This window comes from Salminus brasiliensis, chromosome 16 (genome assembly GCF_030463535.1).
Source record: "Salminus brasiliensis chromosome 16, fSalBra1.hap2, whole genome shotgun sequence".
In the NCBI taxonomy this organism is placed as follows: Eukaryota; Metazoa; Chordata; class Actinopteri; order Characiformes; family Bryconidae; genus Salminus; species Salminus brasiliensis.
This window is the reverse complement of record NC_132893.1, coordinates 16,176,130-16,199,142: the sequence shown is the minus strand read 5'-3', so window position 1 is coordinate 16,199,142 and position 23,013 is coordinate 16,176,130. Positions and strand designations below refer to the sequence as shown.

The following is a 23,013-nucleotide window of genomic DNA, read 5'->3' as shown; positions in this document are numbered from 1 at the left end:
TATTATATAATTAATAACAGTTAAAACAGTTTCAACTATTAATAATCCTGACAAAAACTGGAACGTAAACTCAATAGTAGTGTCAGTGTCTTTATTTCCAGGGCAGAGGCCCATCAGTGGCTGAACATTGGCAGCACCCTTAGAACATGATCTGCACATGCTATCATAACTGACTGATTGAAGCTGCCCCATGAAGAAGTCTGTTAAACTACCATCAGATGACAAAATTAAGATAAATAAGGTAAGGGACATTGATCATTCTGATTTTACCTCTTCAATGTGTGTGTGTGTGTGTGTGTGTGTGTGTTTGTGTCTGTGGTGGAAAATATACTGACATATGGAAACATAAACATGGATATTCTAGTCATTTGTTAATAAGGGCCGGTATGACCCATCGGGCAGCAAAAACAAGCCAGGAGACACCAAAAAAATTCAAACAACTTTATTTTATTAATTTTTTTTATAAAGATTCATACATTAATATAAGCACACACACTCACACTTACACACACACATATGTGGTCATACAGAAGAGCAACATTTGCCAAGAGGGGAGCTCCCCTTAAGAACAGGATGTTCAGAACACTACTAAGGAAAACATACTCCCTGAGTCTGCAAGCCAACCAGACCATTCCAGAGTTTTTACAACACAGAAAAAAAAGCCTCTTCATCACAAGTCGGTGGAAAAAAACAAGTCATCCCTCAAAAGGTAAGTCAGCTTGGCCCTGGATTTTAATGGCCGCAGAATAAGCATTAATTGGTCAAGCCATGACTTTAACTCAGTTCAAATAAAAACTGTGGGCAAAAACAATAGATGAACAAATGAACACAGTCATGAGACTCTGAGAGGAAAAAAAAGTGTTGAGCAACACAGGCAAGGTTCCAGAGAGGAGGGGGAAGTATTCCAAACACCAAAACTGTGTCATAACAGCGTGTGTCGCAATAAGGTGTGTTCTTTCTGGATTCTACAGAAATGTAAGTGGACGTAGGCAAGCCCCGGAAACACACAAGCGCGCACAGGCATATGCGTAAAAACCGATGTACGCACAGACACATGCACGCACGCACTCTTCTAACAGGAAGAGAGAACTACAGGTCTGAGCAGAGATGTAGAAAATGAAAGATGGCAATCATTCGGTTTACATTACGATTGTACCTGTTGCAAAAGAGAAAGAAAAAGAATCCACACACTGCTCTGTCGAAAGACATCTCCTTCTACTGCAGCAGTAGAAGTAATTGAAAAATGGCAGTGTTTAAAAACAAAACAAACAAAAAAAACAACAACAGCAACAAAAAAAAACCCCAACAAATAACACCAACATCAACAAGGAGACTATAGGATGCGATTTGGATGAAAGAGCCCAAAATGTCAGACAGCCTACAGACTGTTGTCGCCATGCAATGTAACAGCCAACACCAGTCTGATAAGCTATCTGACACACTGGGAGAGACGGATGGAAATGCCTGAACCACACACGAAAAAGAACAAAAAGAAGAGAAGAACACTTACCATGGACAAAGAGTGGTGGTGGTGGTGCTGAGGTAGGGTGGGGGACCATTGATTATTTTCTAACAGAATGATTTAAATCCCATCATGGCAGTGTAAAATGCTATTCCCATTCAGCAGTGAGTATGTGTGTGTGTGCTAGCTGAGCTCAGTCTAGCCTTCTGCCTGTCTCTTCCGCTCCCTCTCTCTCCCTCTCCTCTCTCCCTCTCTCTCTCTCATCCTCTCTGCCAGCAGCACAGTGCATCGAGTTCAGCCCAGGGTTCAGTTAAGGTAACGGCAAAGAAACTCCACACTGTTCCATTTTTTATACGCCTGAAGCGTCCAGGCTAGCATACCAGGGCAGCGTTACAAAAAGGCACAGAGGAAGGAAAAAAACATTTCACAAGCAATTAAAAGAAAATGAAGAAAGAAAGACAAAAATAACGGACCAGAGGCTGGTCGATGAGGCTTTTTCATATTATACAATCTCACCATTTAGACCGTGAAAAATAAACAATGACATAACGCTATTTTTAAGTGTTACAGACAAATCTTTAAAAGGGATTAACTGGGTTAAATTAGATGAATCTCAATACCAAAAGACCTCATGAGACAGACATTAGCTTTTTTCTAGTTTTAATTCTATTCTCTGTATTACTGACATACCATCAGCCAGTCCCATCAGCACAAGCAGCAACAGGCCATCAGCCAGTCATTACTGTGAGCACTGTTGTAGTCAGGAAGTACTTCAGAGAAAACCCTCAGTGAGGATGTAAAGAATACATGAGAAGTGGAACTACACACGAACGGCAAGCAGGCAACCACCCACGCACATGTGTGTGCAAACACACACACATACACAAACCTTAATCTGATTCAGTATATTATTGCATCTGGTTACACAGCTCTGGTCTGACTCATTTGCTCTCTCTGTCTCCCTCTGGAAACAAAACAATGACTCCAGACAAAGGCAACAGTATGATTCACTGAGCCTTTATACAGTCTGGGAGATTTTAACTTACTTCTTACTTACTTATCTACTTGCTTAATTCTTAATTCAGTTCAAAATTTTCAATAACTTTTAAGAGTCTTATCAAAGACAGACTATCAATATAGAATATGCACCAAACCCCTACTATTTGGGATTCTTAAGAAAATGTGCAGTTAGATCTTCCTTCTTGTGAGACAATTCATAATTAGATTCAATAAACATGCAACTCTGCATTTATGAAACTGCCTTTAAGCTTAAAAACTATAATAAATTCTGGTCCTCTTACATATCTAATAAATCCAAGCTTAAATAGTTCATGATGCCCTTCTATGTTGTACTCTGAAACGCATATAGTAGATTAAGGCTTGCTAAAAGATCAAAAGACTCTTTTAAAAAGAAGCTGGTCACCACTTCCTGCCAAAGACTCATCATACTACACGGCCACTAAATCTAAGGTATTGCTCCAGAACCCTGCTTAATGCAATAAACTCTATAAGAAGCACAATTGTGAGTCTAGTATAGAAACAGAACTGTAAAAAATGGGCAAAAAAGCACTAAACGGTAAAAATAGGTAGATAAACCTGCATAACACTAAAGACATCTAAGTAAAATTACAAAAATTACAGTAGATGTGCTATGATATGAGATACAGTTAAATCCCATTAAAGAGAGCTTATCTGCTAACAGTTAGATGAAATCAGTGGTAAATCTCATATCCACCCTATTTTCTTCCTCTTTGTTCAACACACAAATACACACTCGCCCCAAGTTTCCTCATTTAAATTTGCCCTCTGAGTATTTCTGCTGTTGCATGCGTTTGGCGTAGCTTTGAGCCATGGAGTTTATGATGGAGCAGACAAAAAAACAAACCATGATGATCACCACCTTCTCAAACACCGAGGAGAACCAGTTTTCATCCTGCACATCAGAGAGAGAACACAGAAAGAAAGAACAGGTCAGAAAATTGATATTTCAGAATAATTCTTAATGTGTTAAACAAATTAAAAACAGAATATTTCATGTTTAAACAGTCTCATCATTCCTTCTTTCTTCCCCACCTCACTCTATTCTCTCACACACTTTTTCATAGCTGGGTTTGGGCTGCTGACACACACTGGCATCATCTCTTATTGCCAGTTAAACAACCCAAGTGCTTTTCCCTAGTCGCAGCAGGAGGTTCAAGTTACAAGAAAAAAAAGGAACTTTGTTCCAGAAACTGCTGTAATCTCCTATTGTGCAACTTCAGCCACCACCACCCTCCCACAACACCCACAACCTGGACAAACATATTTAAATAATAAAACAAAATCACAAAGAACAGACCCGCAGTTACCTAAGGAGGCAGGCAGGCATACAAAAGCAAGGACGAAAGATGCAGTCTCTTTGTTTCTACACACAGTTGTGTGAGACTGTCAGTGGCAGGAATAGGGAGTACATCCACCCCCCTTCCCTCCCCCCTCCGCCCCGGGGCCCCTCCCGTCTTGGACAGCCCGCGCCGGGTTCAACAGGGTTCGGCTGCAGAAGGCTAGGGTGGGGGGGAGGGTGAGTGGTAGTGTGACGCGGGGGAGTGTCCGGTTCACTCAGAGGAGCTCCAACTGCTGAGCATGACTCAGCATCCCTCATGAGCCAGAGCCTGAACAACCCACAGTGTTTGAGCCGTCGTTCAGCCCACAGTCGGCCCCTAACTTGCCGCCCACCAACATTTGCACTACCCGCTGCCGCACTACGCCGGCCCGCTCTGTACCTGCACCGCCGTGGTCTTTTAACAAGTGACCACACTACACACAACGCTACAGGATATGACTGAAAGATATGGGCTCAGCTGGTGACAGAAGAATGGGAACAACACAGAAAAAGGAAAAGAAAAGAAAAAAACACAGAACCGCACTGATTTGGGATGATACTTACAGCTGGTGTGGTTTCTCCGGTGCGATGCAGCTTTGCCCTCTGAGTCTCAAGGTATTCCTTGAACGGTGTCTGTAGAGGGGCACCAAACAGGGGAACAGCACTGTTGAAGAGAAGTAGGGGGGAGCAGGTCACATAAATTTTACTCACCGATTGTAAAGGGCAGTAAGAGTCCTTTACAGATCTGCATTATTGCCCATGCTCGTCCTTCTGACACTCAAAGAGAGCAGGAGAGACAAGGAGAGAGACAGAGGGAAAGAGAGAGAAAGAGAGAGAGAGACTGCTAAGCACTGTTAAACCTTTCGTCCAGACAGATAGAAACTCTCTCTCTCTCAAAAAAAAAAAAAAACCCAGACGAGCACCATATGTACTTCAAGTCACATATCCTATGTATTTCAGTGAAAAAAGGGATGAAGGAAAAAAAAAAAAAACAGAAAAGGAGGGGAAAAATATGTATATAGAAAAAAACAAAAAAAAAACAGAGGGTGTCCTCAAGGTACGCGAACACAAAGAAGCATCCCCGCTGCCCTGCAGTGTCCCTCAGCTCAGGAGGAGGAAGAAATGAATGATTTCTGAGAACTCTCACATTTATCACTGGCGGTTCCTGTAAGAACTGGTTTCAGCCAATTAATGGGGAAGTGAGTCGTAGCTGTGTCATCACTGGCTGAAGGAGAGGCCAACGTCCCGCCCACTTACAGAGGAGAGGAGGAGCCCTTGGAGAGACAGCCCATATTAGGAAAACCCTTTTACGAGATTTAGCCACCAAGTACCCCCCTCCTTCTTTCCTCCACACACCCCCCACTGTCACACACACACACACACACACACACACACAAGGAAGAGAAAAAAAAAAAAAAAGGGAGATTGCCCTGGTATGGCATGGCCCCTCCCGAGTAAGTCAAGAGTTAGCAATCAATAAAATGTTACAAATACAAAGTAAAAACCTTTAGTAAGTTCTTTTTAATACTTGTGAAAAGCGTAGACAGTCTTTGTTCAGTTTCTTTTTCAAATGAACGTCTGTATTCGCACCAGGCTAATGTGACACATTCGAGCCTTTGTTTTACCTCCTGAAGTCATGTGTCGTGTGGTCGAGCAGATAACATTTTCTTTGAACTTTCATTTCTACATTTTAAGAAAGACGCTGCACATCTTGTCACTCACTGGATGAAAGTACAAGCATGTTTGTGGCCAATGGGTGAAATAATGATGCCTATTACTTTTAATTATTAACCAAACGTGTCTCACACCAAAGGTGTCTCAGACACCTCTGATGTAAGTAAACAGGAAAAGATCAATAAGGTTAAACCAGACAGTGAATGTGTAAAAGTAAGGAAAAAAATACATCAAACTTCATAATACATGATTTTCATACATTTAATGAAAAGTATGAAAGACCCAAAAGACATTCATAGTCATGGTCTACAAGTTCTTCTTAAAGTTCTGATGTATTCAAGGGCTTTTTTGAGAGAGATTAGCATACAGGTATGGTTAAAATACCCACGCACAAGAACAAAGACTTAAACCAGTGTCTCTGTGCTGGAGAAGTGGCGGACTGGATGTGAGCAATAGTGAGTCAGCACCCGTACGAGTCAGCCATTACACTGGGAAAAACTCAAACCAGCTATCAGAAACATGCTCCATAGACCTGAGGACTACCATCATGTTTGTCTCCTTCATTAAACAAGGATTTTCAGGGTATTTCTGGAACATTCTCTGGAACGGAGGATCTTTTTGGACAAAAGTAACACATGCTGGACTAACTGACATATGTAGGGATTTTTTTTGTTTTTCTTATCCCATATTTCAACTTCTAGAATGTAGCTCTGTGTTGTTAAATGTCTTGGAAAAAATCTTGATGAGACCATATTCTGTTCACGATGGAGCTCATGCGCTTTTTACAATGAGGGGCAATAAAAGTGAGTACTTGAACAATTTCCAGATAAACTTTGGGCATAATTTTTTAAGAGAATCTTATTTTTGTAGAAGAGAATAAAATAGTCATTGCCATCCTAAGTGAGTATACTTTCCAAAAGTTACAGTTTGAATGCATAACACAGGTTAACTGTATTTAGTTACAATAATAATATCATAATATTTTTTACACACTCTGTATTTATTAATCTAACAAATGACTGTAAGCAACTACAACTGTCATATTTGAAATTTGCAAGAACAAAAGCTTTAGATATCAGTGTAATCCAACGTAAAACGTGCATGTCCAAATAATCTTGTTTCAAAATCCCTGACAAAATAACTGAAAATTAACAAACAAATAAAAATAAATGTACAGTATTAACATCAAAGCAAATATCAACTTTAATACTGCCACGTAGAAGTTCAGGTAAACACATTTTTTCTATCAATTTATAAACCTGCATGGGTCCCTAATATTTAAATCATTTGGCATAAGGAACAAAATCTTCCAAAACAAAACTGATTAAATATCTGCACAGCTTACATTTACATTAGATAAATGGCAAATAGACCACACCTAAAGATTTTTTGGATTAAAAAAATCTTTTATGTAAAAATGTGCTACACTCTGAGTGACTAAACTAATTTACTATGCATGCAAAAATATATCCACACCATTTTTAACAGGTATTAATATATTTAGAAAAACAATCAAAATATCATGCCTAGTCATCATTTACAGCCTAAAGGGAGAAGTGTGTATCATTGTCAAACTAATTAACACATCGGACAAAAAATAATAATAACTGGATTTACTGCCAGTACTAAGAACTTAATACTGGCAGAGGAGAAAACACTTGCACTGTACAGTATATTACAGTACACCGAGTATATATATATATATATATATATATATATATATATATATATATATATATATATATATATATATTACAGTGTACACTGTAATATGCTCAGGTTTATACAAGATGAAGATAAAGATGAATGAAGATATAGAGGTGGTAGCCATTTTTTGTAAGGCCACCATTCCACGAGAGCTCAGTAATGGGAAGAGAGGGGTGATTCAAAGGGATGATAGCAGATGATAAATACTGACAGTCATAACTGAGAACACAAGGTTACCCATTCCAATGCCTGGCCCAATACAGGCTGCAGCCTGAGAGAGGCCTTCCTGCTCAGCTTAAGACAGAATCAGAAGAGTAAACAACAACAAGGTGAATACAGACAAGAAAAAAAAACTGCTTATTGTTGATATGCTTATTATAGAATATGAGTAGACTGGATGCGTCTAAAGAACAACGGAGCCAGTAGGTTACACATGCTGACATGGTTCTAACAGGTTAGCCATCTATTGACTAACGCTGAATAATAGCGTGAGGCTTTTTGTGACACCAGACTCAACTAAATCAACACATCAGCACTCTGTCATTGTCAAAAAATTCCAATGGATTTGTGTGTTGTGTGAGTAAACGGTGGTCCATGGCAAGCTCAAACAAGCAGGTCTCTGCGATCTATTAGCAGAACCTGAGCAACCTTAAGGTGTTGCTCATGCCTTCCCTTGAGCTCCACCAACATAAAATGGAAGATTTTGAAGGGAAATAAACCCTTTGTTCTTTTTTTGTTTAGCAGAGCTAAAAAATTGTCCTCACCAGCCATCATTTCCTGTAGCAGTTACACCCCCCCAACACACACACACACAGTATTCGTTTCCTTGAAACTTCAGATTCCATGGGCCTTGAGTCACATGGGACCTTTGACCTCAGGTCCCCGCTGAAGCCATCCACTGAGATGAGAAGGACCGTCTTTGAAGAGCAATGGGGCCCACATGCACATGCACACAAAAGGTAAATCTAGCACAGATACACACAAAGCAACTGTGGCAAGAGATTTTACACTGCAGGAGTGGTACGGTACTGTAAAGGACTCAGCATAAAGCATTCCTGATAACACTCCAGTCCTTGCAAGAGACACCACTCTTCATGTTGAAGTAAATTCAGATGCAAACTAAAGTGAGGCGTTTTGGGCGGCACACAAGGCCTTTCACCTCCATTCTGTTCCTCTCTGTGTCAGCTACAACAGGATCCATGTTACACCAGGATCTTTCCTGATGACCTCATCAGCAAACCACGAGGATTTGTCCTGAATGGAGATCCCCAAATTCAGGGTGTTAATCAGATACACATACCAACATACACACACAAGATGGAAAAAAACACACAACCACTCCTTCACCAGCTGTGCCAGCCTGTTTGAACAGTGAATAAAGGAAGAACAATAAATATATAAATAAAAAAAATAATAAAAGACTAAACAAAGGAGTAAAGAGGAGGAAAGGAAAAAGAGAAGGATGAGATCATTCCTATTTTGGAAAAGTCTTATCAGCATGGAGCTGCGAGAGCGGGAGAAGTGATCTCTGCCCTCATGGGTCACCACACACAGGGAAAAACCTACACTAATTATAGCCGACCGATACTTCAGCAACTTCCAAAATGCACGCCAAACAGATATCGCTTCACTGACCCTGACTCCTTCACACTCACACACATACGCACTACAGAATGCTTTTTTGATAGGTGGGGCACATCTACCAAATAAGGCATGTTAATGTTTTACAGCACTTCATTATTTTGCCAGCAAGACGACACAGTGATTCTATGATGGTGGTTAAAATCAAACTGGCACACTGTTAAACCAATCAGTCTTAAAGAAGCTCAGCTTAAATAAACAATAGAATCAGGATAGAATAGGATAGATCTGGATTTTCCACAGTGAAAAGGTTTGTGGTCTATTAGTACGCACACACGCACACACAAACACACACACACACACACACACACACACACACACACATCAGCCCCTTATTGCACTCTTATAAAGTGTGTAATGTTTCAGCTCATGGCACTGTGTTTTTTTTGGTTCAACACTGACAACATGTGCAGCACAATGCAGCATTGTCATAAAGCTCAAGCCATCAAGTTCTAACACCGCAGAATAAACAAGAATAAATCCAACCTCGCTCCCACTAATTCTCTAGGTATAAAAAGCCTCATTGAAGGTGAGCTCTGGCAGACATAAAAAGGAACCAATCACCATAAACATATCCCGTGATTAACACATGCCATCTCCAAAAAACGAGACAAATCTTTTCCAAAAACTCCATTAAACAGGGCATGATTAACCCCAAAATTGAGTCTTGGATGCGCATAAGCACAGCTCTGGGCAGAACGTACTCCGTACGAGTCACCACAGCTCCAGACAGGGCTGGGGCGGGTACGTGGACCAGGCAGAGCTGCACCTTGCTCGACTGGGAGACAAGGGAGAGGTGTGTGTGTGTGTGTGTGTGTGTCTGAGAGGAAGTGATAGAGTGAGCTGCTGCTGACGCCAATGTCCATCCTGTGGTGCCCTTCCTTTCCTGCCCATATCGATCCGCTCGCCCATTCGGCACCCCAGCAGGATGCAAAACCGTCCACTGGGGCAGTCTATGCAAGGTTCTATAGCACAGATTGTGTGGACACTCACTCTGCTAAATGTAGAGTTATTCTACACAGCCTACTATATGGATGAAGCTTTGACACTGACATATACTGATGTGTAAAATCGACTGGCACTCATAATTCACACTGGAGTGCCATGGATAACCATTAAAAAAAATATAAATATATATGTATAAATATTTATGTGTGTCAATTTAAAGTGTAATTTTAATTTCAGAGGATGTGAATGTGACCCCAGCTGCCCTTACTGCTTGATCCCTAACCGGTTCCTATTCTGGCAGTTTTTCTACTAGTAAAGGACACATCTTACGACATCAGTCCATTTGAGACACTCTGCAGCACAAAGAGATCCAATTCTTACAAAGATACAGCAGTGAGCTGTATTCAATTCAGTAATTTTTCAGAAGTGAAAGTGAGTGAAACTGAGAGACGTTTGTGTCTCTCTGACCCTGACACACACACACACACACACACACACACACACACACACACACACACACACACACACACACATATATACAGACATATACAGGCACACATACATAGACACATACAGGCACATACATGCGCACACACACAGGCACATACACACAGACACAGGCACACATAGGCACACACACAGGCGCACACACACAGGCGCACACACACAGGCGCACACACACATACACTCAGTCAGAAATAAATGTAGGATGGCCATTCATAAAAGCAAAAAAAGGTTCAGGATTTATAAAAAAGTTACGCTAATGAAGAAATTATGTGGGTACAAAGACTTACTGTAAACTTTTTACTGGCTTTTTTAGGTTACCATAATGTAATACTACACTTTGTACATATAATGCGAATAAATATGAAACATATTCTCTTGTCCACACTTGCAAAAGGCCAAGCGAAAGCAAGAGGAAGACTTGGTGGCTTTGAGGGAGCTGTTTTAGCTGTTTAACTGACCACATTAAAGTAGTTTGTGTGAAGAAAAAAAATAATGAAAAAAACTTAAAGCGTACAAATCAGTCAAAAGGAGCATAGGAGACTTTTTAGCAACAATGCTGGAATTACAAGTTGCAATAAAACAATATGTAGAGAGGTACAACACTGTTTCCAACATGCTAACTAAGCACACTGCAACCACATTCTTCTTGCAGGGTACAGTGCACTAGTACAGTTGATCAGGAATATAGTGAGTTGCAGGTTTGTGGGTAAACCGTACACACCTTTGCGCAGGATGTTGTCTAGCCAACAAGCAAAGAGTGAAAGTTTTAGCACCAGACACCAGGCCTTGTAGAAACTCAATTCATTCAAAAACAACCATCTACTAGATGTTTAACAACACAAATGTCATTTACTAAAAATGACTAAAATCACAAAATATTCTATGTACAAATATTACATTTAATATCACTACATTAATCATAAAAAGAGACATGTATAATAAGCTTAGGGCCTGGTCTTTGCACAGTGATAACTGTCTCCAAAAACTGTTTAAATGAACAATATTTAGAACATCATTCCAGTTCATTTCAGTTTCTTCCAGTTGTATTGCACACATATTTTAGCATGGAATGGGGGAACTCCCTAATAAGCCTCAAAGTATATACACCTGAAGTGATCAAAATGCAGTGCCTGCTTCAGTATTGATGCTGAAGTGAAAAAAAGAAAAAAAAATCAGACTGGCTATAAAAAAAGAAAGAAACAAAAATCTTCTGAAAAAAAAGTCAGAAGTTAAGTTAGAACTTTTCTAACTTCTGTTAAAAGTTACCAGAATGTTTGTGTCTAGACTGTCGGTTCCAGTGTGTTACAGGAAGCCTTAAATAGGACAACAGTGTAAAATTTAATATAGATTTTGAATTGAAACTCATTAAGAACAGCTTGTTAACTTTTGGACCTTTTCTCATGTACAGGGACACAGCAAACACTATATATTATAGACAGAATATTTGGATGGCCTTTTAAGTGGGCAGAATATAAGGGGCAAGAAATAAGATGGCTAAGATTGCTATTTTGACTTATTTTGAGTTGTTTCTGACTAAGAATTGGACAGTAGAGGGTAAAGCTTGTAAGCCTTAATTTTACTATATGTAATTTTGAGGCAGGGCCAGCTTAACGTCATTTAAAGTGGTGGATCTACATCATAATTAAAGTTACACTATAAGTGTTTAGTAAAACGTGTACACAGAGACTAAAGTTAAAATTCCTACATTATATATGTATATATATATATATATATATATATATATATATATATATATACATACACACAGAGCCTTTCATTTTTTTACTCTCTAGTCTAACTGTAATGTTAAACTTACTTTAAAATTAACATGGCTTCAAGTTTACATAAAATGTGTTCCTGTTGTTTATGTATTGACTATAAGATAATATTTTTTACTGAAATGAAATGACTCTATTTGGATCCTTATTTGGGTGGGCTTTTAATGGGCAGACATTTTAAACTCATTCAAGACTTTTCAACTGTTCTATCAATTTAATAATGTTTTAAAGAAATGTGTTTAAACAAGAGTTTTTATTTACTTATCTATCAGATTTATGATTAGCAAAAAAATAATAATCTATCTGATAAATACCAAGTGCTTTCACCTTACTTTATGCTCATATCAGTCACTTCTGTGCAGCACACATCTGTATCTAGATTTAGTGGCTGTTATGATGTCTAATGTGTTTCTTGTCTAACTGCACTTGTCAGCTTATATCTTGGAACACTAGCCATTATTCCATCTATCCATCACATCTACATATCATGTGTACTGCCACCTCATCAACTCATTATATATGGATCTCAAAAAGCTTTTAAATAACATTGTTGGGAAAAAAAAGTATAGCACACCATTGAAAAAAACAAACACTTTTATTACATATTGAATATCCTATTTAAAAGATCATCGGATGACATTTAGAGATCAGTTATATAAATCTGCATAGCATATAATGTCTGTATAGTGCTAATGTTCTGTCCCCAACACCCTCCACCTCCCCCCTTTGTCAGTTACTGGAAAAGTCTCAGCTGCTTAAACACCTCAGCCATTCAGATCTTCTGTATTCCAGGAAAGCAGTTTTGTGTGCTTTGGTAATTTAGCCCATAGAGCTTTGCAGAGCTACTGCCATGTCTTAGTTGAGACCTCTCAAAACAACTCTCAGACAAATCACTGGATTTCAGATGTCAAATTATGAAAAGAACATTTCAAAATACATATTTAGTCACTTCACGTTATCAGTTGAGCGTTCCCTTTTTTTACTAATTACTAATTATGTATAGCTGCTTTGTGACAACAACAGTTGTAAAAAGCGCTATACAAATAAATTTGACTTGACTTGACTTTTTTTTGTCCCTAGGTCCATAAAAGAGGGCCATAAAAAACAGACTTCTTTTTTTGGGGGGGATTTTGGGTGAATGCACACTAGTGTGTAATGACTCGTCCAGGCCCCAAGTGCTGAAGAGGCTTTGGAAAAAGGCCCCGCACAAAGCATGCTTACCAGTTTCTACTGGTAACACCTGCCTTCACTGAATCAAGTCATCAGATAGCCAGTTGTTTTTCAGATATCTCTGCTGAGAGCCGAGTCACGAAGGCAAGTCACCAGAAGTGCCGAGTCATGAACCAAAAGGACATTATCTTCAGAGCCTCTATTCTTAAGAACCTGAATAGATTATGGCTTTGTGTGTCACCCTGTCCAACCTCATGAGAAAAAAACATCTATTTATCAGGCGACTCATTTGTCCATCTGCTGATTTGTCAGCAGCATCCATCTAATCTCACCACAACTGCACAACTCAGAACAATTAACTGATTTTCTCACTTCCTTCCATATTAATTATGCTTTCAATAAAATAACACACTTCAATCACAACAGAGAGGGAACCTGGGTCACACCTCATCCTTTACCTGCGTATGTATGTTTGGGTCAGAGTGAGAGGTACCATTGTGCTTTATGTAAAGCATTTAGACTCAATGCAGTTCTTTGTTAGATGACTGTTCCTCAGGTCACTACACAACGTCATTCCCTCTTTCTCAGAAAAAAGTAACAAAAAGTCAGGCATGCCAGTAAAGCATGACCAAATGAGTAACGCTACCGTTTTTTGCATTCAACATCAGCATTATTGTGAAGCCTACCATGAATAGAAACACTAGTGAGCTAGTCATTTTCCAATTAAAAATTTGGCATGAACAGCAAAGAAACGGACATTCATTACTCAATCGCATTAGTTATCTTCCCAATGATTTAATTTCTGAAGCCTGGTAATGTTATTCAGTCTGAGTTCATTTGTCATGCATTTCCTTCTTGTGCTAGCAAAACATGTACACGCAAGGACTTAAAATGTATGCCAACTAATCCCTGACTCTGTCGATCCATTTTAGCACTGGATGCAAAAGTCACTGCAGTTTCCATCACCCTATAATCCCTGAAGAATCCTTCTCTCCTGTATTCCATCCGTCCTCTTCCTCCTTTCAGTCAGTCATGTTTTGTCGGATTACCTCTGCATGCCATCCTCGCCTGTCACTGTCATTCATTCCAAAGGGTCTTTCCTGTCTCTTGCCTCCCCCCCCCCTCCCATTCCCCTTCTATTCGGGGAATGTCCTCTCAGAAAGCCAGAGAGGGTCATCTGCATTTGTTTTGTTCTGATAATGTGATAATTCAGTGTTCTTAAAGGTGGCCCTTTGGACAGCATGGGGGGCTTGTCAAATGGAAATACGGCCTTTACCACATGTGTGTTCCTCTCTACAGTTGCTGTGCCATTCACATTTACAAAATAGCTCTGGGGCAGTAATCTAAGCCCATGCAATGAGCCAATGATTATCAATACAAGCCAGCCTAGTATGGTGCAGTATGCAGGGTACTTGACATGAACAGGAACTATTCGAACAACCTAGCAGAAATACTTAAAAGTTAAACAGTTCCAATCAATGATATTCAAAGAGTGTTTTTGGTAGTTGCTGTTATCTGATGTAAGTAATGAGGATGTTTCAGTATGACTGGTCAACGTATGTACACACGCACAAACATTTATATGCTTGCAACCACCCACACACACTCCAAAAACAACACACACAGATACAGACACGTACAAATACACAAGCAGGCATGCCAAAACACTGAACACAGACACAGCAACACCCTTTGCATGGACACACACAAATCAGTTCAACAGGAGAGCAGGCCCACCCCAGAAGAAAGAAATGGTTCAAACATCTCATTCGGGCCCAGCTTCCACATGAGTCAAATCCTTTCATTATGATAATCAATAGTCATCATATGAGACAGGAAAAAGAGCCGACCTCTACCTCTAACGAACAAGCGCTCCTAAACAGGAGATCAAAGGCTGCCAGACGAAGGACTACAGTAATGTCAAATCATGCATGGTTTGAGACTAATTCCCAGCGATAGAGCAAGGAAGTGCTTCCAGTAATCATCTGTTTTCACATTTTTTTCCTTTCCTCCCCTGAGAGCACTGGCACAGGAGGTCTCAGCACTACTGAAGGTTAGGGAGGAAAATAGGGAACTAGATTAAAACAGACGCAAAATATCAGATCATTTTAAGATAAGCGGCAACAGGGAAGTCTGGTGCACTCTTAAGCATTAGTCTGCAGCCAATCACAGATAATCTCTCTGAAGAGGCTCTGTAGAGAGAACAAACACACAAACACATCTTTACAATGGTTTGCAGGCACAATGTATGCAAATAAAGTTTATTATGGCTCACCTGGGTTGCCATTCAAATCTGCTCAAATTCTTTTATCTAATCAATTTTAACAGCAACTTACTGGCACCAGAAATAATTTGCAGGAATATTGTTTTTCAAAATACCTTCAAAAACAATATGCATTTAATCTCTAAATGTTGTTATTTTAAAATCTTAACAAAGGCCTCAGGGCAAAATATATATAAAAAGCACATATCAATGGTCAAGTCATTATCTAATTTCAGTGCATGGCTTCTATTTTGTGTGTTTTTATAAGATTATAACATTTTAAAAATGTCACTGTCACTCACACACACACACGTTGCAGTTTAAAATTTCTTAGCCGCGCTATGTAAAACTTCTTTCACTGGTATAAATTCTCACTATCAAAAAATAGAAATAAACAGTCGTAAGACAATGATTTCATCTGACTACTCGCTTAGATGTGACTTTACCGCTGCTTGTTTAAATGACTGATACTAGTGATACTCTGGGGAATTACAATTTACTAAAACGACTCTACTTCTCTTTCAGGCTATTCACGGTTTTACTCATTTTAATTTAGCTTTTTTTAATAGATTTCCCCACAGTCCCTATCTGTTTTACAATATTCACATCATGTTAAGTACCAGAAATTGTACAATGATTAGTTCATAACATGGTCAAAATGCAATTTTCATTTATAATAAAAGCAATGCTCATTGGGGGGCTTTAAATATTTTTTTTGAAAATGTTACTAAATTACTAATATTTCTTATACTTAATGTGAAATATAACTAGTAAACTAGTGAAAGTTGGAAAAATATATAAATATATATACTTTTTACACTGCATGACTTTTGTAGTGGATGAAACACTGTAAGTGATATTTCTAAGCTTTACTTTAAAAGAAAAATGTAAAAGCAAAAGAAAACCCTTTTTGTATTGTGAAGCACGCACACGGTGGGTAAGCCCTTGGGCACTTCAAAAGCACAAGCTTAAATTAATGTGCAGCCGTGTCATATGACAATGAAACCACATTTTTCTATTTGGAGAAAAAGAGAAATGGAAAATATAGAACTTTACTTTCTATTTGAAACAGAAGCACTCAAACAAAATGTCTGTCACTGTACTATTCAAATCACCAAATAAGAGATTACAGACAATATATAAAGGATATTTTTACATATACTGTGCATAAAGCCTGGCTAAGAGACTAGACCATCACTGAAATGTATCGCTTGAGCAGTCAAATGTAAATGAATAAAAGTTATTTTTCCAGTTTAATAATTGTAATTTATACTGATTCTGCCTCTGACTAAAAGACCAAAACAGTTGTTGCACAAAACTAAAAATATGATAAAATATAATAAATCTACTATACATATAAAAATGCATCATGTCAATTGCAATTGCTTTTGTCTCATTTGACTTCCTTGTGAGTAATATGTTCAAACACCACGGCACCAACACACAGTGAAGAGTACTTGTATGTAAGAGAACTTTTATCGCGTCAGTGACTACAGGCTTTTATTGCTGACACAGTATTGCTCACATTCAGAAATCTTTGGTGCTTCAACTTCAACTTCAATGTAACGACAGTACAGTAACAGTTTTTGTGGTTTGTAATAAGCCACTGTATAAAAACCATGGATGATATATGAAATTGGATTTTCAATTAAATGTACTTTAAATCCCTTTATGGTAAATTATATTTATCATAAGATCTCACTATCTTTCTCACTATCTAACTATTATATTGTTGTGAGTGAAACACCATATGCCAAATGTACATGTTTTATCTCAAATTTTAAATGCAAAAGAAACTTTGCTTTGTATCAGACAGTTGAGCTTTAGAGACAAAAGTAGTGCTATAAAACAATTTCAGTTGTTTACAGTTTACAGTTGTTACAGTTAAATTTTTGTTATGCAAATAAGCCACTGCATAAAACCATAGATGCTGTAAAAATTATAATACTGGTTTATTCAATGACAAGTATACAGAATCTCTTTATGGTAAAAGTGATACAATCCAGCATGATCTCATATATGGATGGAATGAACTCAAAAGTGCAGTAAGGTAAAAAAAAAAAAAAGGCAAAGCTGTGATATCCCTACCTAAACAATATTAACAGCACACCAAGCAGCCCGAATAATGATCCACCACTCCTACCGTGGATCCTTGGGTGTGGATGACCATAAAAATGAACAGGAAAAGGTAGCTGCAGAAAAGGCTATAAACCCCTGAATGGTAAGGTTTAAGTCATAAAGCACAGTATACCTTAGCCTACTCTACAGGAAAACTATACTGTGCCATGTCCCCTGGTCAATGACAAATGTTTAAATAAACACATTTATTGCTGGAGCATTTTGTTGGGGTGACAAAAACAGCATAAATTTAAACGTGACCTAAGTAATATTAACGAGTTCATGGTAAAAATCATGAAAAAAATAAAAACTATAAGCCCTTTTGTAAGTATAGTAATAGCATAGCAGGGTGTGCTGTGAAGGAAACATGGATCTATAAGAGGACATTACTAAGAAAAAGACCACTGCAAAAACAGGGTTTCTGAGAGAAACTTGTCATTCATTAGAAACGCGCCTGTAGTTGTGCTTGTGGTTCAGAGAGGTGCTGAGTTCTCAACGAGTCAGTTTCACTAACTTTATCTTGCCATCTATGAACACACATATACGTGCTCATACACACTCACACATAGACACATATCTAATAGGAGGATCCTCCACAAACACACTGATATTTATCTCTCTCTCACACACACAAATTAGTTGCAACATAAGGCAACAATATCTATAACATAGACCAAGTGCCTTTAAATGCAAATGCACACTCTCAGAGCTTCAGTTTCCTACAAGATAGATTTATGCTTTGTGTCAAGACAAACAAGATGCTATTAGTTATAACAGATAGTGGGAGACACATTAGAACATGCAAGCTTTCATCCACACCCCCAACCCTCAATTGATTGTTCTCAATCCACTTAACACACTCACTAGTCCTGCTGCACAGCACATACGTGGAAAACAAAATCATAAATAACTAATCTGCTGACCTCCTCAACTTAGTCATAAGCATTTGGACAAACTGTGAGGAAAACAGACACTTTTTTTCATTGGAAACAGATTTGTAAAAATTCCCTACAGCATCAGCATTCTTGAAAGTGAGAGAAAAGAAAAACACTCGTGATGGAGTAGGGAGCTGATGCAATCTCTGTCTGAGATTTCAGCAGTGGCTGGCCTATTGACATTCGGAATGGAGGGATGGGGGCTCTCCCTGGAGACAGGTGTTTGTGGACATCACTGTACTACACCACATTGTAGTGTGGCACTACAGTTCTATACCATCAGCTGTAGAACATAAGTAAGTGGGGCCAGGTATCAGACAACCTACAGAGTTTGTCATTGTCATCAGCCATGTCACTCCACTGCTGTGTTCTCTTCACTGGCGTCCTGTAGCTGCCCGCATCAGATTCAAAACCCTGACGCTGGCCTACAAAGCCAAGAACGGACCAGCCCCTCCATACTTGATGGCAATGGTCAAAAGCCGATCTGCACCTAGAGCCCTTCGAGCTTTAAGTACGGCTCGGCTCGACCCGCCATCCCTCAAAATCCGCGGAAGACAAGCGTCCAGGCTTTTTTCTGTCCTGGCACCAAAGTGGTGGAACGAGCTTCCCCTGGGTGTCCGAACGGCCGAGTCGCTCGCTGTCTTCAAACGCAGACTGAAGACCCACCTCTTCAGAGAGTACTTGGACGATTAGAGTACTATGGTCACCTTATTGTCTTGTGTTTAGTAATGTCTAAGCTTAGAGGTATCCTTTGAATTATTGGTCTATTCTAACTAGCTAAGGTTTTTCTTGGGTAAATAGCAAAGCACTTTGTAAGTCGCTCTGGATAAGAGCGTCTGCTAAATGCCATAAATGTAAATGTAAATGTCACTGCTTTCAAAAACAAAGGTCAGCTGACAAGCTGAATTCAAGGTCAGCTGAATTTAAGCTGCATTTGAATCAGTACAGAGTTGAACTAATCAACCATTCAGAAGCAGACGTCAAGAAAAATTCCTGTAAAGCCTATAAGTTACAAAGTTTCCAGAAACACTTGTTTCTGTCCTGGAAGTGAGATTTTATCATGATATTTCAATAAATTACACAGTAATACAATATGTTGTGACTATGCATGTCAGTGTGTTTAATGTGTCTAATGTGTTTTCAGGCCTGTTCTTAAAAAAGCTTATTATTATTTGCTGTTTTCATCTAATACCTGGTTTGGCGAATCAATAATAAACCAACTGTACTTCTACAAAAAAAAAAATCACAGTTTTTTGATAATGTGTTACTCTAGTGTAATACAGTTTTTACAGGTAAACACACACTCACTGACCAGATTGAAGACCTTTGCGCAGTAGTATATACAGCACTGTGCTGTGTGTTTTAGGCACCTAAGCACATTTCTTTAAAACCAGTTATCTCAACAATAAGGATGTTTTTGCTTGTGTAAATACAGGATCACATTACTATATATATGCAGGTAAATATAAAAACATTAAAAAGCAAGAATTTCTCTTTTAGAAGAAAGTATCTTGTGAGCTTTTGTTCAATTCCATCACCAGCTCACCTTATTTAACATCGTAAAGCATTTATTACATGTATATACTGGATGATAACTATAAATAATACTTGACTCCCATGAGGAGAGCTTTGATATTTTTTAAATAAATACAGTGACAAATATATAACCACTACTTTTTATTCATTTTATCTGGATTTACTGTCATTGTAGCGTTTTCTGAGTAAATAAAACACCTACTGCCCAGATGAGGAGTTTTAGAATCCTACTTTTCACAGGTGCTTAAGAAATGAGCACAGTATTGTATGTGCAGGATATGTTTAGATTTCATACAATAACAGAATAGTGATAGTTCTTTGAATAACGTTAAAAACAATACTTCAGAGGCGCTCTCATATTTGGAGATCAATCTAAGACCACAGAATCATAAAACCAACAGGTACATATTTACAGTCACAAATACCACAGGGTCATCAATAAAACAAGGCAAATACCAATACAGGTGTAGAATGCGGAATTAAGCTCCCTAAAAGCAATGAGAGAACACTAACTGTAGCCTCACTACCCGTCACTCCTGCAAATATTCTCCCACATGCGCCCGTGAAAGAACACACACACACACACACACACACAGTGTATCTTATCCAGTCATCCCATCCACTAGACCACGGAACCACTATGGGGTCTTTATATGAGACAGCATGAAGGCCGGGTGGGTGTGATATGTTAAGATTAGAGGGCCCACAGGCCACAGGGCTGTGACAGAGACACTGTCAGATGTGTAGCCATCAAACTGGCTACGTCACAGCCTTTAATATCCTCACTGTCTGCAGCCTACAAAAAAATCCAAAAGTAAACCTTGATTTAGATGCCAGTAAAGGGCCAAATCAATCCATAGTTCAGGATTTGAGATAATCAAATGCAATGAAATTGAGATGACAAACAATAAAGAAGAACATATGTATAGCCCTTGTTTGAGAAAAGTTCTCCCATTAAATTCAACGGTGAACATGTCCTGAAGCTGGATACTCTTAAGCGTCCCCTACCTAAAACGTTCAGACTAATTAGTCTGTTAAGGGGTTTAGCAGAGCACTTGAGGTTCATATCTGAACATACTGTCTGGCAACCTACAAATAATACCGTTAGAGGTTGTTAGATTCATTTCAAGTCAGACTTTTGGTGTAAAACCTATGAGAGAAGGCGTATGTCTGAAGAAAAGTAAAGGGTTTTCCCAAGTTAAGGCCCAAAAAAAGAACAAAGAGGGCTCAGTGGTACATATGACTCTTGTCCATCCTTCACTTTTCCATTTAACCCTTTCCTCCTCTGCTATACATCATGGTGTTTTACCCACCCACCCTGTCACACAGAAACCACACACACATACACACTCCTTTCCATTTGTTCATGGGCCCCCCTAATATAAGTCACTGGCTTGAATTACTCACCCTATGAGAGACACCATCTGCTCCACTATGTGCTTGCTGAAGGTAATGATCACAAAAAGTTTCTAAGGGAGAATGACAGACAGACAGACAGAGAGGGAGAGAAAGACAGAGAGAAAGAGAGAGAGAGAGAGAGAGAGAGAGAGAGAGAGAGAGAGAGAGAGAGAGAGAGAGGAAGAGAAGAATGAGGGACAAAGTCTCGCAATCAGTAATATAATTCACCAAATGTTCATAAGGGAGTGGGTCTGCATGACATGCTCATGGCTTCATCATTAACCCACCCTCACCCCCACTTTACAGGTCCTCCAACAAACATCTTTGGTCAGCAGAAAGAGGCCTTTGTGGTGGGAGACTCTTAGAGCAATGACACATCAGCAACCCAGACAGAACAGTCTCTGAACAACCTTCAGATGACATGAGCCCAGACAGGGTCATAGGTCACAGTTGATACAAAAACAACATGAGGTGGAAGAAAAAACAAAGGGAGTAATCTAGTACATGAGAGAAAACAAGAGGAAAGATGGACGAAAAACTGGAGCTGGGGGCCTGCCCTGGAGAGACAAGCAGATGTGTCATCTTTTGTCTTCTACCCCCAGCACTTTTAGATCCAGACTACAAGTAAACTCAGATCAGTGATGGTTCCTGTCCAGTCTAGATCCTGGTGACTCATGGACCCAGGCCAGTCAAGATAAAAGGCAGGATGGGGGGGCTGACTAGGGCACCTCAATCAGTCTAAAAATCACTAATTACTAAAGACTGTTTTTCTCTTCCATAAGGTTTCCCTTACAATGGACAAAAACAAGCAGCCGTGACACAGTCAAGTAAACATGCTCTGTAATGGATGGTGTCTGGGTTTACCTACACACCCAGCTGGGGAAAAAAACTTGGGATGTGTTTACAAATAAAGTAATAAATGCTGGGATGTTGTGTATGCTGTTAAATACAGGCCACAAATTCAAATGATCGAATCCAATTTAAAAAATAAACAATATCCTTCTGGTCAGAAATAAAAAAAACAGTAGGAAAAATATGTAAATCTGATTACAATGTACATGTACAATGTGATTACAAGTATTTACACTTACTGTAAATGGTGTATTTTTCTGATTACAGAACAAAAACATTGAAAACCCATACAAAAATTAAATGAAATGTTTGAGCCAATTTAAAGGTTGATTATCTACACGCTTATTGTTTGAACTCAATTTGGTCAAATTGGTTACCTTATACAGCTGAATTTTCAGACTTAAGTAACATTATTGAATTAATTTTTAAAATTCAGTACGTAGGAATATTAAAAACTATACTTTTAACTAAATAAATCATTATTCTGTGCATGACATTTATAACATTATTATTTATTTATTATTATTTATTACACACTGCTAGAAATAGTTGTAAAATGACAAAGTTTTGTTGATTGATGTCGACCAAAGCAGCCCAAGTGCTTTAAACAGCAGAATAAGAGTGAAATGTAAGACTTCACTGAAGAGACTAGTGCGCTGGGTTTA

At 38.8% G+C, this 23,013-nt stretch overlaps 1 protein-coding gene across 3 annotated transcripts in view; it reads right to left on the bottom strand.

The window, feature by feature from the left end:
* Positions 1–427: 427 nt before the first annotated feature.
* Positions 428–23,013, bottom strand: part of LOC140536642 (vacuole membrane protein 1-like) — a 60,552-nt gene continuing 37,966 nt past the window's right edge. For 2 of the 3 annotated variants that reach the window (XM_072658563.1, XM_072658564.1), the window contains 3 exons: positions 21,506–21,567; positions 4,386–4,485; positions 428–3,395 (listed from right to left, as the gene is read on the bottom strand). In XM_072658563.1, coding sequence (XP_072514664.1) covers positions 3,252–3,395; positions 4,386–4,485; positions 21,506–21,567 — 306 coding nt within the window. In that variant the 3' untranslated portion in view covers positions 428–3,251. The remainder of the gene's footprint in view (positions 3,396–4,385; positions 4,486–21,505; positions 21,568–23,013) is intronic. The other variant, XM_072658565.1, reaches the window with a different exon arrangement.